General features: G+C 43.1%; 1 protein-coding gene across 2 annotated transcripts; it reads right to left on the minus strand.

Annotated features, from left to right (window-relative positions):
• Positions 1 to 4897: 4897 nt before the first annotated feature.
• On the minus strand, positions 4898 to 8661 carry asb6 (ankyrin repeat and SOCS box containing 6). Of its 2 annotated transcripts, none has more exons than XM_014171848.2 (7): positions 8441 to 8661; positions 7741 to 7890; positions 7382 to 7563; positions 7191 to 7297; positions 6950 to 7058; positions 6416 to 6502; positions 4898 to 5938 (listed from the first exon to the last, which is right to left on the minus strand). In XM_014171848.2, exons 2-7 carry the CDS (start codon positions 7845 to 7847, stop codon positions 5217 to 5219), a joined length of 1314 nt encoding a protein of 437 aa, XP_014027323.1. In that variant the 5' UTR covers positions 7848 to 7890; positions 8441 to 8661; the 3' UTR covers positions 4898 to 5216. The 2 variants fall into 2 exon arrangements, with proteins under 2 accessions (XP_014027323.1, XP_014027322.1); XM_014171847.2 differs by having other exon boundaries at positions 8287 to 8460.
• Positions 8662 to 12443: the final 3782 nt, after the last annotated feature.

The raw sequence follows: 12443 nt of genomic DNA on the forward strand, positions 1-12443 counted from the left end.
CTCCAGTCAAAGCTTTACAAGGGGCTCTCTCTGAAGCCACAATAGTCCGTAAAACTCATGTATGCATATCTGTTAAACAGCAGTGCTGCTGCAGTACTTCAGCATGGGATAATATGGGGTGAAAATGTACACATTATTTCCAATCATTAGCTAGCTGTATTTTTTAATATTCAGCTGCATGAACTGCATCTATTAATCATTTGTAAGTCTTCCATCAACTTCACTGTAGTAATAGGAAGGAGTAGGTCTACATTCTTCTCAGATGAGGTCACCACATCTGTGGTCTTGGGAGACTGTCTGTGATTATACACACGCGAGCACACATACGCACAAACATTTTGAGTGTTTAGTTAGAAGATCCCTGCTTTGGACGCAAGTTGACGATTATTGGCAGGAATATTGCCCTGGAGGCAAAACTGAGCGACTTCTGCTAGTAAAAATTCCTTGAAACAAAAATGTGCTTTTTGGTCATACTTTAAGGTGATGGTTAGGCATTAAGGTTAGCCGATATAATTTTAGTGTTACGGTTAGGTTTAAAATCAGAATTCATGACTTTGTGGCTGTGCCAGCTAGTGACCACTCTGCAGAGCTGCCTCCAGAACAAGATTCATGAAGAAAAATGCTAACCTGCGTTTTGGACAGAGAGTCTTTGAGACCGTAACTAATTGGTCTACAAAATGCTTAAAACGAGTGTTGGGGAAGCTACTCTGAAATTATAGTTTACCAAACTACCAATTATTTCACACTAGAAGAAGTTACCTACATTAATGCTATCCTTAAGAAAAATATAGTTTTTTGCAAATTGCAAGAACAGATCACTCTGGAGTCAGCTCTCAATTTAATTAAATGTTTTATTTTTTTGTGTTTAATAGGCTAAATTGCACATTCTGTTAACATCAGAGAGAAATAACCGAGTAAGTGACAATAATGATACAAATTGAAATGTGTACAGAGAGGGATGGCGCAGGACAAAGGAATGGGAAACATTCCTAAGAATAATAAAATAAATTATGATTCACTGTCAGGGAAAGAAAGAAGGTAGAATGAAATAAGGAATCAGGGAGAAGGAGTGAGAGTGTGAGCAGATGGGGTTGTACAAACCCTGAGCATGGGGAAGAGAATAGATCAATAACTAATTTCAGTGGTGAGATTCAGCCACATTGTTTCTCAATAAATGATAGGTAGAAAGGCTTGGCTCCTCTCTCTTGGTTTCTTGGTTTTATCACCTTTTGCTGGCAGCATTGGGTCATCATTGGGGAATGCTATGTATCCGCCTCGGCATGATTGTTGGCTGGGGTAAGTTATGCCTTGCCAACTCTCCCTGGTGGCCTTTACAGTTCATGTATACACCACCAAATGATCTCTCCTTCTCAAATCACACACCTGCTAAAGTGTGATGATCCCAACGCAAGGCCAGTGGAAGTCTGGGGTTGGTTTTAGGCCAGGGCTTGGGGAACATGAAACACAAGACAGTAAACAGACTGTGTAAACCAAGTTGATCAAATGTATCTCTACTGTATAAAAAAAAAAATGTTTTACTGTATGTCCCTTGGTCCCATTTCTTTCTCTGTAATACTGTATTGGTTTCCTCTATAGTAGGGTGGCTTGGGGTTAAACACCCCCCTCCTGTAATTCTTACAGAAACCCGTGTCACCACATTTTTGACTCTTTCCCTAGATGCCACTAGTTTTGCTTAACTAAAAATCTCATCCGTCTCATCTCAACATTTTACGTCACCCCAACAAAACAACTTTGAGGTACATTGATCTAATAATTTGTAATTTAGAAAAAGTTATATATATATATATATATATATATATATTATATAAACTAATGAAGTTAGATCTATAAATGTTTTAAATATTTACCAGTAAGCGAACCTAAAGATAAATAAACCACATGGTTAAAAAAATTTTTTTATCCGTCCTCTGAAACATGACGCGCCCGCTTGCTTAACGCGGAAGCCAACTGTACCAATGTGTCAGAGGAAACACTATTCAACTGACGACTGAAGTAGCCTGCAGGCGCCCGGCCCACCACAAGGAGTCGTTAGAGCGCGATGAGCCAAGTAAAGCCCCCCCCAGAAAAACCCTCTCCTAACCCGGGCGCCAATTGCGCCTCCCTATGGGAGTGGTTGTGACAGTCTGGCATCGAGCCCCAGGCTGTAGTGATGCCGCAACACTGCAATGCAGTGCCTTAGACCTCTGCGCCACTCGGGAGGCCCTTTTAATCAATTTTTTTATAAAGTAATACAATTTTAAGTGAGTATGTTTGGGGCAAAACAAGAGATATTCAATGCAATTGTTTTTACGATATTTGATTAATTTAATTAAAATATGATACCTAGTCTTCAGCTTTTAAGAGTCAATTACTCAAAAATGCCCAAATAAAACGTATCAATTTCATTTTAACACACTAATCTCCTAAATGTCTTTATTTTATTCTGCATACTTATTTCCCTTCAAAATGTGTTTGGCTAAAGATAGCCGGTATGCACATATCTAAATCTGACCAAACTTTGCTTTTTTCTGTCCGAAAATAGACATTTCCCTTATTGGTGGCATTTTCCTCCTAAGTTACCCTACTGTTCACTCTCAAATCTTTTTTTCCTCTAATCCAAACCTCAACCCCACTACAACCCACCCCACCCCCTCTCCCTGGCGGCTGATGTTGGGGTTTCGTCAGAGCGTGTGGAGAGATTCAGACAGACAGGAGAGTGAAGTGCGTGTGGAGCGGTTGCCGCTGTAGCTGCCTTCTCTCTTCAGAGGCTATGACCTAGATAAAGAAGAGGAGTCAATGCGCCTGTCTGCAAGCCAGGCAGCCACTGCAGCCCCAGCCAGCAATGTCAGGAGGGGGTTAGTTGTGTAACACACTGTCCTATTTAGTTTGCTAGTATCTCTCTCAAACACATTCATACACACTCCGCTAAAGCTGCATTAAAATAATGACTCTCTATAGTAGCATCTGTCCATGCACGGCTTCAACAGTCAGTGGCAGCAGTGTAACTGTATTGGCTTAAGAAGGGTGAATGAACCATACAGAGAAAGACTGAGATGGTGTGTGAATCACACCAGATTTGTTTCAGCATAAACTCTGAATAACCTTTCCACACCAGCAGACAGTCATCACAGCTCCATTGCGTCCCACAGAAAACCACTACTCAACCAAGACTTCTCTATTTACACTACCATCCACAGCAGCTGTTTGTAGAACTGCAATGCATGTTGAATACTGCATATCTGTATTCTCAAACCTGACACAAATATTTAGAACAAAATCTGCATTGGCAAGAAATCAATGTATGCATTGTGATGTACTAAAATGAGTCATGTGTAGAACATGGGACATTCAAAATTACTTCAAAAGAAAGTGAGTGTAAAGGACTCCATCTACCACACAACTATTTCCTAAAAAGGCAGTGGATATTGTGGAGTTCGTAGATGTAGTCAGTAGAACCAAAACAACCACTGGTCTCTCTCCCATTGTGTAACACTGACATCATCTGGCTTCTTGGTCACAGTACAATTAGTAGCAATCCCTTTTCAATACATGTGCTCAGAGAAAATTGTAAAGGAGGAGTGCGTTCTCACACATGTCCGTTTAGTTCAGTAGTACTTTGAGTCTTTAGGGTCAGGGTAAATCAACACAGCAGATACTAAAAGCGCTGCTAATTAGCCACCTAAAACATACACTGCAATCCAAATCAAATCAAACTTTGTCACATGTGCCAAATACAACAAGTGTAGACCTTACCGTGAAATGTTTACTTACAAGCCCTTAACCAACAGTGCAGTTCAAGAAGAGTTAAGAAAATATTTACCAAATAAACAAAAGTAAAAAATTATAACGAGTAACACAAAATAATAATGAGGCTATATACAGGTGGTACCGGTACCGAGTCTATGTGCAGGGGTACAGTTAGTTGAGGTAATTTGTACATGTAGGTAGGGGTGAAGTGACTATGTATAGATAATAAACTGCGAGTAGCAGCAGTGTTCAAAACAAATGGGGGGGGGGGTCAATGTAAATAATGGCCATTTGATTAATTGTTCAGCAGTCTTATGGCTTGGGGGTAGAAGCTGTTAAGGAGCCTTTTCGTCCTATACTTGGCACTTCGGTACCACTTGCCGTGCGGTAGCAGAGAAAACAGTCTATGACTTGAGTGACTGGAGTCTCTGACAATTTTATGGCCTTTCCTCTGACACCGTTTCCTGTAGTCCACGATCAGCTCCTTTGTCTTGCTCACGTTGAGGGAGAGGTTGTTGTCCTGGCACCACACTGGCAGTTCTCTGACCTCCTCCCTATAGGCTGTCTCATCGTTTTCGGTGATCAGGCCTACCACTGTAGAGATGTTTAGTCTCAAGGTCCTTAGCTTAGTGATGAGCTTCGGGGGCACTATGGTGTTGAATGCTGAGCTGTAGTCAATGAACAGCATTCTCACATAGGTGTTTTTTTCTGTTCAGGTGGGAAAGGGCAGTGTTTCTTAGGCTGCGTTTACACAGGCAGGCCAATTCTGATATTTTTTCCACTAATTGGTCTTCTGACTAATCACATCAGATCTTTTCACATCAGATCTTTTTCAGAGCTGATCTGATTGGTCAAAAGACCAATTAGTGAGAGAAAAAATCTAAGCACAATCATGGGCAAACACGTAGAGAAGGTTGATGAGAAGATTCAAAGGCTCATGAATACAAAGACAATACATGAAATGTGTAGCAGATATAAAAATGTGTTTGAAGTATTAATAGGAGATTTCTGATTGTGTCAAGAACACTTGAATATAATATAAATTGTAATTGGACCTTTTTACCAACTACCTGCTACAAAGAACACTGCCATCTTGTGGCTCATCACTATACTTCAACTGTTATCGCTGACACAGAAAAAAGATGCAGAATAACTGATCCTGATTGTTTTATTCAGATGACAAAGTCCAACCTTTTCTGCTAATATTTAACAAAAGACTCATCTGCACCCTTCCAGCAGTGCAAACGTATGGAAGTTACACAACTTATTCTTATGAAATGTCTGAGTATAAGTTATATTCATATTCTTTGTATGATTTGGCACACACACTTGAACAACAAAACAAAGGCCTCAATGGCAGGTTCTGAGTACATTGATAGATTGGTGTCCTAACACCAAATAATTACAAAAGGATAAAGGTCAATTAATCCATGTGTCATCCCCAGTTACCAGTGTAAAAACGTGTGTCGTCAGCGTAGGGTACGCTGGGGCTTGAAGCAGTCCCATCCTGGCTTGGGGCTCAGGGTGTGTTCGGGAAGCAGGTACCCCTTTAGTCTGTCAGGTAAGGGCAGAGCCTTCACCCTGTCGTCCAGGGGCCAGGGCTGCAGGTGACCCCGGATGAAGGCCCTGCAGAGGCAGCGCAGGGGGGGAGGGCCAGTCTCCTGCTCCACCACACGCCGATGGAGGTCCCGCAATGTCTGAGCATTTGGGTCTTGGTCTGGCATAGGCAGGTCCAGGGGCAGGGCCAGACTTGGGGAGGACACCCGGGCCAAGTCCAGGAGAACCTCAGCCTGCTCCAGGAGCTCAGCCACCTGCTCTGCATCAGAACAGTCCAGCAGGGCCGTCTGGAGCCTCTGGAATACCAGCCTGTAGCCTGTCCAGCAGGAGGCTCCGTGGCGAGAGCAGTGGAATGAGGCACCACTCTGCAACAGCAGCACTGCCAGGGGAAAGAGCCGATCAAAGTGCTCCAGGCTGGTCACTGTCAGGGAGGGTTCCCCATCCTCCTCCCCGTCGGGGGTAAGGCAGCAGCTGGGGTCAGCCCCGTGGGCCAGAAGCAGCCGCGTGGCCTTCAGACAGAAGCGGCCGATCTCAGCTGCATCCTCCACAGAGCCCTCCAGAGCCTCCTTCACCAGAAAGACCAGCGAGGATACAGCCGTCTCTCCATCCAGTGTGGCAGCATGAACATCTGCACCTTAGGAGGGGAACAAACACGTTTCCTAAATATAAATAGGTTTGGACATGCCCTGCTGTTGTTGATGTACAAGCATTTCGCTACACTCGCATTAACATCAGTTAACTATATGTATGTGACCAATACAATTTGATGTTTAGCATTTCTGTCTTTCTGCCCATAAGCCCACTCCAAATTAAAGAGGCAATATGTAACTTTTTGGGCGACCTGACCAAATTCACATAGAAATGTGTACGGTCATTCTAATTGAAAGCAAGTGTAAGAAGCGGTAGATATGTTCTATCTGTGTGTGGTATTTCTATGCTTCCGTTCTTAAGTTTCGTTTTTGCGTCTTACTTTCAGTTTTGTAAACCATTCTCTACACTATATTTGCTTGTTTTGTCACAAACTGAAATTAGGGGAACTATTAGAATTTTAGAACCAGGAAAATGCGATTCCTGCATAGTGCATTTTTAAGGTTAATTTATAGCACAGTACCTCTCTGGAGTAGCAGCCGGATGTTTTCTGTGTTATGCACAGTGAGTCCATCACTGCTAGCTAGGGCATGTAGCAAGGGTGATTTTCCTTTGGGGACAAGATCAAAAAGGCAGTGTTGAAATACAGGATATACAGTAAATACAGGTCAAAATGTCAACTCACCATTTTTTATTACCATCGTTTTCTCCCCAATTTCAATCTCGTCTCATCGCTGCAAGGCGATGAGACGAGATCGCTCGGGAGGCGAAGGTCGAGTCATGCGTCCTCCGAAATATGACCCACCAAACCGCGCTTCTTAACACCCGCCTGCTTAACCCGGAAGCCAGCTGCACCAATGTGTCGGAGGAAACACAGTTCAACTGACGACCGAGGTCAGCCTGCAGGCACCCGGCCCGCCACAAGGAGTCGCTTGAGCGAGTAAAGTCCCCCTGGTTGTGATACAGCCCAGGATCAAACCCAGGTCTGTAGTGACGCCTCTAGCACCGCGATGCAGTGCCTTAGACTGCTGCGCCACTCGGGAGGCCCTCAACTCACCATTTTTATCTCTTGCATTCACGTCAGCACCCATGTCCAGCAGTGTGCGCATACAAGGCAGTCTCTCTGCCTCTTCACTAGCGAGATCCAAGGGGCTACTTTCATGGATCTGCATAAGATACAGTACACTGTGTTACAATGCCATAACACATTCTGTATACAGAGCAAGACATGTACTGCAGAAAAGACAGAACAGTAATATGTTTTGCAGCTATAAGTCCTTGCTACCTGTTGTACTCACCCGATCTCGCTTGTTAATGTCAGCTCCATGTCCAGCCAGCAACCTCACCATAATCGGCCTGTTCCTCAGTACAGCAATGTGCAGTGGGTTGTAATAAGACACAGGGTCTGGGAATCAAATTATATTTAGGTCAATAAAATATTGACAAATAGTCTCCCAATATTTGAATGACAACAAGTCAGTCCTCTCACCCTCAAAGTTGAGATCTGCTCCATATCGTAGAAGGACTTCTGCTGCACAGACTAGTCCCCGTTCAGCAACCTTAAACAGAGCATAGCTGATCCCCTCCTCAAACACAGCTGACTGGGACTCCTTCTCCAACAGCTCCACTAAAGACCCGCATAGACTGTCCTCATCCTCCGGGCTACGGCTCCTGTAAATCCAATAAGAAGACGAAGGTCAAATACAGATAAATACACAATAGATGTTTCAGCTTAGCTTACACACTGCCATATCGATTGACATTGTGGAACTTGAGTGTCAGTGCAAATTACTATAGCAGTCACTTATCCCTGAACCAGACTCACAGCATCACATAAAGTACACAAACCTCTCTCCAGTGCTTGTCCCTTCCTCCAGACCAACAACACACAGCACGGCGTCCACCAGGGGCTGATACTCATATATAATCCTGCGAAAGCCATGGAGGAAAGGCATGCTCTTGGCTGATGTGCCACTCTCTGCTGCTTGCGCTAGAACACTGGACAAGTTACACCCAAATAGAATATAATTACTAGCTAAACAGGCTGTTATAAGTTATTTTATTGATAGTGCTTATCTGAAATGTTCAGACCGTTAAGGGTGGTCTCTGGGATTTGTATAACGTTACGCCCAAAACAAAAGTGCAGAATTATGCATAGCTAGCTTTATTCTGCAAGTTCTGAGTGCAAACGTAACCTATTATTGCCACATGCTAGCTAATATACCCACAAATTAATAGTTGGTATGTATGTGGCTAGGTTAGCTATAGTCTTTAAAGCTAACTTTGAACGCTAAATACGATTTGGCTAGCTAACGTTAGCTGTGAGCATCAGCAGACGCAAGCTAGCTACTGTAGCTCCAGAAATGGCTAAAGTTAGTTCATCATTTGTGTTACCTGGAACAGAACGACAGAACAAGAATTGACATGGCGGCAAAACGTGCAAGCTAGTTAACAAGAATAGCTAACTAGCTATTTTGTTTTGCTTTTAAATGAATCAACGAGCTACCTAACGTTAGCTAGCTGCCTTCAAGCTTCAACGCTAGCTTACCTTCAAAACAGGAAATGTACTTCTTCTTCGATGAGGTTTAACGGCGGTTGTCATCTGATAAATGTTGCATTACTGCCACCTATTAGACTGGAGCACAACTCCCAGATAGTTTGATTGAGAAAAGAAATAAACAAGTACTATACCCTCTAACACTACCCTGCTCCACTATTTTTATCTATTTAGGCCAACAACCTGAAAGGATTGGACACCACCCCCACCCTGTAATTCTTCTGATGTCATGTCTCGCACATCCAAATACCTCTCTGCAGCCGCCACCACAACCTCAATTTTCTGCGACTTACGTTCCATCCCTGCAGTACAGTTGATAACCATTGCTATAAATTCTAATTAATCTTACTGAAACATACTGTATATCACTTGTTGGCCTATCCCTCTGTACTGGTACAGATCTACTACTCAAACCACTCCTCTCAGGATCCCTCCCCCTTGACCCATCTTCCTCAGCATATTAAAACTTCTGTACTACACTAAGCCTGGAAACCTCAACCTGCTTCTATTGCACATGACATTTCAGATCCCCAGCCCCATGTGCACCCCTACAGTTAACACATGCCTTTGTCTCATGCCCTTCTGCACACTTCTCACACCTAGGAACCTTTATATTTAACTAGGCAAGTCAGTTAAGAACAAATTCTTATTTACAATGACATCCTTCTCAGGGAACAGCAGCAGAACGACATATTTTTACCTTGTCAGCTCAGGGATTTGATCCAGCAACCTTTCAGTTACTGGCCCAACGCTCTAACCACTAGGCTACCTGCCACCCCTACATGCTCCTGCCACATGCCCATAAGCTTGACACCTGTAACAACGTAATGTATTTGGCACAAGAGCTAACTTATATATCCTAACATCACTTTGTCAGGCAAAGACAACATCAAAACTCAATATAACAGACAATGACTCCTCTGTTTCACCTCTCACTCCACACTGTCTGCGTCGCAGCAAACAACGAACATCACAAACACCGGGAATCTTCCCCTTCAGTTGGTCAGCTTTTACATTTACTGCTACCCGAGTAATCACTCCTTTCAATGGCACCCTTTTCTTGAGAGCAAAACAATTCACATCTCTTACCCCCATTCGTTTAACACGGTGCGCCTGCTACCTCTGACCAGCAGAAACACAAACAATTATCACAAGACCACTTCTCTTACCCTCACCAATTCCACAGCTTCCAACTCTGTTTTCACCCCCCCTGAAACCACAAATGGATCAGCCAAAAGGTAAGGGTCCAGTTTTTCCAAAAACTTCCCTCCTACTGTCACAGACTCATCTTTACCCTCGGTGCAAGCCTCACGCCCCGAAAACTTCACCACACCTATCACCTACCACTTCGCCCTCATTCATGTCTTCAGCTCACTCTGCTTACACTTTGTACCATTTTTCTTTAACAAAACATCTCCCTTTTTTCCGCCATTTTTAACCGAGTCATACTCACCCTCTGCCTCTCTTCTTCCCTCCACTCCTCCTCCGTATCCCAAGTATACATCTCCTCATGATACTACTGAACTTCTCCTGACATACATCTTGTTTTCGCCTTCATAAGGGACGCCATTTAACCAGCTGTCACAATCTCCATACAATCAGCACAAACCCCTCGGAATGTAGTGCTCAACAGTGTATCCCTCTTATAAAGCAGCTGCTTCGTCTTGATGTCCTTCTTTATCCATAGCTACCGCATGCTTTTCCATTTCAAACTAGTACGATCTTCCAACCACCATCCACCGTCCTAGCTATTCTGATCACAGGAAGTGTACATGCCCACAATGATTTTTCATCTTTCCCCTCCCCAGTAACATGTTGGTGGTGCTAAAACGTTCCTGTCACACCCTGATCTGTTTCACCTGTCTTTGTGATTCTCCAGGTGACGTTCATCTTCCCCTGTGTATTTATACCGGTGTTCTCTGTTTTTCTTGTTGCCAGTTAGTCTTGTTTGTTCAAGACAACCTGCGGTTTGTGTCGCAGCGCCTGCTTTTTCCACTCTCTCTTTTCTCGCCGTCCTAGTTTTAGACCCTTGCCTGTCCTGACTCCGAGCCCGCCTGCCAGACAACTCTCCCTGAGCCTGCCTGCCAACCTGTACCTTTGCCCCCCTGAGTCTGCCTGCTGACCTGTACCTTTGCCCCCCTCTGGATTACCGACCTCTGCCTTACACTGACCCTGCCTACTGCCCGGTACTGTTGCCCCACCTCTGGTTTACTGACCCCTGCCTGCCTCGAGCTGTCTTTTGCCTGCCCATGTTGGAATATTAAACTATTGTTTATTCGACGTGGTCTGCATCTGGCTCTTACCTTCATACCTGATACTAGTTCCACCTTTAGTAAATTTCAGTACTTTTTCAATGCAGGTTGTACTCAACAATGTACACTACCATTCAAAAGTTTGGGGTCACATAGAAATGTCCTTGTTTTTGAAAGAAAAGCAAAAATTGCCCAATAAAATAAAATTGATCAGAAATACATTGTTAATGTAAATGACTTTTGTAGCTGGAAACGGCTGATTTTTAATGGAATATCTACATAGGCGTACAGAGGGACATTATCAGCAACCATCACTCCTGTGTTCTAATGGCACGTTGTGTTAGCTAATCCAAGTTTATCATTTTAAAAGGCTAATTGATCATTGGAAAACCCTTTAGCAGAGCTAAAAACTGTTCTGATTAAAGAAGCAATAAAACTGGCCTCCTTTAGACTAGTTGAATATCTGGAGCATCAGCATTTGTGGGTTCAATTACAGTCTCAAAATGGCCAGAAACAAAGAACTTTCTTCTGAAACTTGTCAGTCTATTCTTGTTCTGAGAAATGAAGGCTATTCCATGCGAAAAATTGCCAAGAAACTGAAGATCTCGTACAACGCTGTGTACTACTCTCTTCACAGAACAGCACAAACTGGCTCTAACCAGAATAGAAAGAGAAGTGGGAGGCCCCGGTACACAACTGAGCAAGAGGACAAGTACATTAGAGTGTCTAGTTTGAGAAACAGACGCCTCACAAGTTCTCAACTGGCAGCTTCATTAAATAGTACCCGCAAAACACCAGTCTCAACGTCAACGGGGAAGAGGCAACTCCGGGATGCTGGCCTTCTAGGCAGAGTTTTTGTGTCTGTTCTTTTGCCCATCTTAATCTTTATTTTTATTGGCCAGTCAGAGATGGCTTTTTTTTCGCAACTCTGCCTAGAAGGCCAGCATCCCAGAGTCACCTCTTCACTGTTGACGTTGAGACTGGTGTTTTGCGGGTACTATTACAGGGAATGAGACAAAATCCACTTGATAGTTATTAGTTCTTGCTCTAGTATCCTATGCTCTCACTGGTGTCAATGGCATATTTGGTCATTACATTGTCAAAAAAGTGAATTGTTAATAGTTTCCTTTTTTTTTTTTTTTCAAATGCCATGGTTCACCGTGGTAGCCTTTGATGACTCTAAAAAGTTTCAAGTTGATGGGCCATTGTGGAGTGGATTTACAAAGGATTATAATGGACATGTAAAATCAGATTTCCTGATTTATCAATAACTCAGCCATCTCTTAACCAATCCCTTAGCTTTTTCCAGCTAAGTTAAGATATGTATCATGGGTCCACATACCACATTTTGGAGTTATGGTTTGATGAGAATACGTTTTCCAAAATCTCTAAGATGGAAGAAAATCTATACATATTGACCTTATGGGTCCTTGAGGCAAATTTGTTCAGCATGAGGAAAGACATTTACATACAAAGTATCAAGTCTCTAGGTCAAATGGAGCGATGGATATGAGTGTTTAAGTTAGACTGCTTATAATAGCGTCAACTATAGGCCAATGAGTGCCGTTCTTTTTGAACATGTTACTCATGGCCTCTAGTTTCTGTGTGCCAAATTAGAAAAAAGTTACCAATCTATGCTTGAGTTGTTTGACTATGTCAAGAAAAACAATAAGAAGTCAGAGAATAACAATAGGTTTGACAGCTTCACTGTGAACTCCTAATTATCAGTCAATTGAAGTTGG

Source organism: Salmo salar, chromosome ssa24 (genome assembly GCF_905237065.1).
Source record: "Salmo salar chromosome ssa24, Ssal_v3.1, whole genome shotgun sequence".
Taxonomy (NCBI): Eukaryota; Metazoa; Chordata; class Actinopteri; order Salmoniformes; family Salmonidae; genus Salmo; species Salmo salar.